Raw genomic sequence first — 3,504 nt, 5'->3', positions numbered from 1 at the left:
GAAACCCCAAACCATAATTGCTGCTTTCCTTCTGCAGCTTGGGTTACTGGCCGGGGCTGAGGGCCGGCCGAGGGCTGTTTCTTTTTTGACTACTGTTTCCCTGCAGTTTGAAGATGACTCGAGGGATGAAAAAAGACCTAGGAGCAATCAAGATAGGCTGAGTTGGGGAGTGGGGCTGTGGAGGGGGGGGGGGGACCGCAGAGGGGGCTGTGGGAGGGGGCTGTTGGAAGAGGGGAGCCCTGCAGAGGGGGGGCTGTTGGAGGGGGGGAGCCCTGCAGAGGGGGGCTGTGGGAGGAGGGGAGCCCTGCAGGGGAGGGGCTGTGGGAGGAGGAGAACCCTGCAGGGGAGGGCTGTGGGGGGAGGGGAGCCCTGCAGGTGAGGGGCTGTAGGGGGAGGGGAGCACAAGCGGAGGTTCAAGAGTGAGAAGAGCATGCTGGGTAGGTAGGAAGATGAAGAATTCTGAAACTGGTAGAAGTGGCTGCTTTGAGCTCTTCTGAGCCCACTGGTCAACTCTTTCCCCAACCTCGCATCATTTAAATCAAGGCTCCTAGGCTATGAGTAACATTTTTTCAGCATTTGAAAACCATCAGTTCAAATCTGAGTTCCATAGCACATGACCGTCCAGGATCTGACCCTGCTCACTATCCCAGGCTATCCCATCCGCTCCTCCCTCCTCCCGTCAAACTTGTTGACAAAGTAATTCCCAACCTGCTGCTCTTGCTAAAACCTGGCAAGTTTCCTGGAGAGGCTGGGCTTGCAGAAAACTTGGATGACACTTCATGCCACTTTATTTACCATCTTCCTCTTTGCCAAACTCTCTTCCTATTCTGGGCTTCCGAGATTAGAGGTGAAGCTCAGGCTTTCCTACAAGTTAAGGTTTTGTGCTCTGCCCAAGAGACTCAGCAAACCTGCCTGGGCTGCTCTGACAGAGACCCAGACAGTGGTTAGTCTACACAGCAACCTCTGTCTGAGGCTGGGATGTCCAGGGCCAAGAGGCCACGCGGATGGCCCCTGCTGAGGGTTGTCTTAGGGCACTGCTGCTCTCATTGCAGAGGGAAGGAGCAGGGCTCTCCTTTCTCCCTTTCCCTGACCCCATTCCTGAGGATGACCTGAGCACCTCCCGAATGCCCCACCTTCAACTACCACACACTGGCTTCAACTTACGAAAAGGGTGGGGACACAAAGAGGTGCCTGTAATTTCATCATTGTGTTGGGTGGAAGTTATTTGCCCGGGGAGGCCCAAATTTTCACCCACCGTCCTGATCATCACAGGCATGTCTGGATCGGGAGCAGCGATACACCTTTAGAACCTCAGCACCAAGCGTTTATCACAAACTCACTCTCAGTATGCAAGTGAAACAGAGTTCTCCCTGCCTTTCTTTTATTTATACAACAAGATATTTTCTTGTAATAAGGTTCCATAATATTGAGAAACAGTCCAACATATTCCAAGGCCATTTTTTAAAATGCCCAGAAATTATATGCACGTTAATACACAAGACTTGTCTTTCTCTTTAAATCGTTTAAGCCCAGAAATATGCTCAATAGATGGATTATTTTATTATTCCTTTCTTTGAGTTTCCTCATGAGAGAATTTTATAAAGATTTGGGGGCAAGAGAATAAACACAAAAGGAGGAAATCAAAGGGAGGTCGAGAGAAAACAAAATGCTGGTCTTCATTTAGTTATCTGGTTTGGCAATTTCAAATGTCTTTTGTAAAATAAAATAACGTCTTTTTTTAGGAACAAAGTGAGTTCATGAATAATAATTCCAGTGAACAGGTCCTATACGCCGACCCTGTGATTACAGAGATAGAAATCTTTCTCCCAGCACACAAGCCCACAGACCACAAGCAGGAAAGGAGTATGGACTCTCTGGAGACCAGAGGTTACCTGCAAAATCCGCTGTTGGCCAGCACGACAGTTGTGTATCTTCCTGACCTCAACCCTGGATATAAACCCCAGATTTCACACTTTTGCCCTGGGGAAAACCGTCTCCTCAATAGTGATGAAATAGATTCCTCAACTTTTAAACCACCAGCTGATTCCTTAGACCTGGGGAAGAATCCAAGCTTAAAACAATACCCTAATTTCTCCTTTTCCATCTCAAGTATGAATTCACCAAGCAACACGCTGTTTCTTGAAGAATTAAGCCTCATTGTAAATCCAGGAGAATGCAGTCCTCCTGACCCAGAAAGCTCAGTCCAGGGAGACACCACTGCACTTTTGGAGAACGCGCCAGCTGGTGAGACTGTTCCAGAACAGACCCTGCTGCCTGACGAATTCGTCTCCTGTCTGGGGCTCATAAATGAGGAGTTGCCATCTATTAATTCTTATTTTCCACAAAATATTTTGGAAAGCCATTTCAGTAGGATTTCACTCTTGGAAAAGTAGAGCTGTGTGGTGAAAATCAAGATGGGAACTCAGTTCGGCGTCTGTGGCTCAAGTGGCTAAGGCGCCAGCCACGTACACCTAAGGTGGTGGGTTTGAAACCAGCCTGGGCCCACCAAACAACAACGACGGCTGCAACCAAAAGAATATGCAGGCATTGTGGTGGGCGCCTGTGGCCCCAGCTACTTGGGAGGCTGAGGCAGGAGACTTGCTTGAGTCCAGGAGTTAGAGGTTGCTGTGAGCTGTGATGCCACAGCACTCTACCCAGGGGGAGAGCTTGAGGCTTTGTCTCAAAAAAAAGAAAAAGATGGGAACGCCGCCCTTCAGTCAGAAGCTGGATCTTTCCCTCGGCAGAAATTGAACTCTGCCCTCATTTTGCAAAATTAGAGACTAAGTATTCAGAGATGGAGCATGCTTCGTGGTTACACCACACACATTCACACGCTCACATGCACACATGCTCACACACTCTCCCACACTCTCCCACACACACACTCACGCTCACACACGCTCACACATGCTCACGCACTCACACACAGTCACCCACTCATACAGCATTATTAAGGACACCACCTGTATTTTTATAAATAAATATCACTATTTCTTCTCTATTTTCCCTCACTGACGGATGTAGAACAGGTCCCTCTGTTGTATAAAGAATAAATAACACAAAATGTGTGCTAGTAAAATAAATGGTGAAACCAGTTCTTTAAAAACAAAACATTAATATTTTCTTGCAAAGTGGGAAACAAGTTTAACTCTTCATTTTATCACTTAAAATTCTCTTGAGATAAAAATACAGCCACCAGCCACAAAACGAGGGCAGAGCCAGAGGAGTGGTGAGGTTTTCCTGCGTATCTGCTCCACCCTTCCTGTGCGGGTTTCGGGATTCGCTCTCCCCTTAGTGAGATTCGGGACTGAGAGCTGTGAAGCAGTGTGGGGGACGAGGCTGCTGTCTTCATTGACATTAAGAGCGATGGCCTTGGCTGGGCACGGTGGCTCATGCTTGTGATCCCAGCACTCTGAAAGGTTGAAGTGGGTGCATTGCTTGAGCTTAGGAATTCCAGTCTAGCCTGAACCAGAGCGACACCCCATCTCTATTAAAATACAAAAA

General features: G+C 48.1%; 1 protein-coding gene across 1 annotated transcript in view; it reads left to right on the top strand.

Moving 5' to 3' along the window:
* The window catches only part of IL23R (interleukin 23 receptor), a 43,648-nt gene extending 41,255 nt beyond the window's left edge, over positions 1-2,393 (top strand). Inside the window, exon 9 of the mRNA XM_012801638.1 lies at positions 1,743-2,393. Coding sequence (XP_012657092.1) covers positions 1,743-2,393 — 651 coding nt within the window. The remainder of the gene's footprint in view (positions 1-1,742) is intronic.
* Positions 2,394-3,504: the final 1,111 nt, after the last annotated feature.

This window comes from Otolemur garnettii, unplaced genomic scaffold, assembly GCF_000181295.1.
Source record: "Otolemur garnettii isolate 467f Iridium unplaced genomic scaffold, OtoGar3 scaffold00010, whole genome shotgun sequence".
Lineage (NCBI taxonomy): Eukaryota > Metazoa > Chordata > Mammalia > Primates > Galagidae > Otolemur > Otolemur garnettii.
Note: the sequence above shows the minus strand (reverse complement) of the source record. Positions and strands in the feature narration are given on the sequence as shown.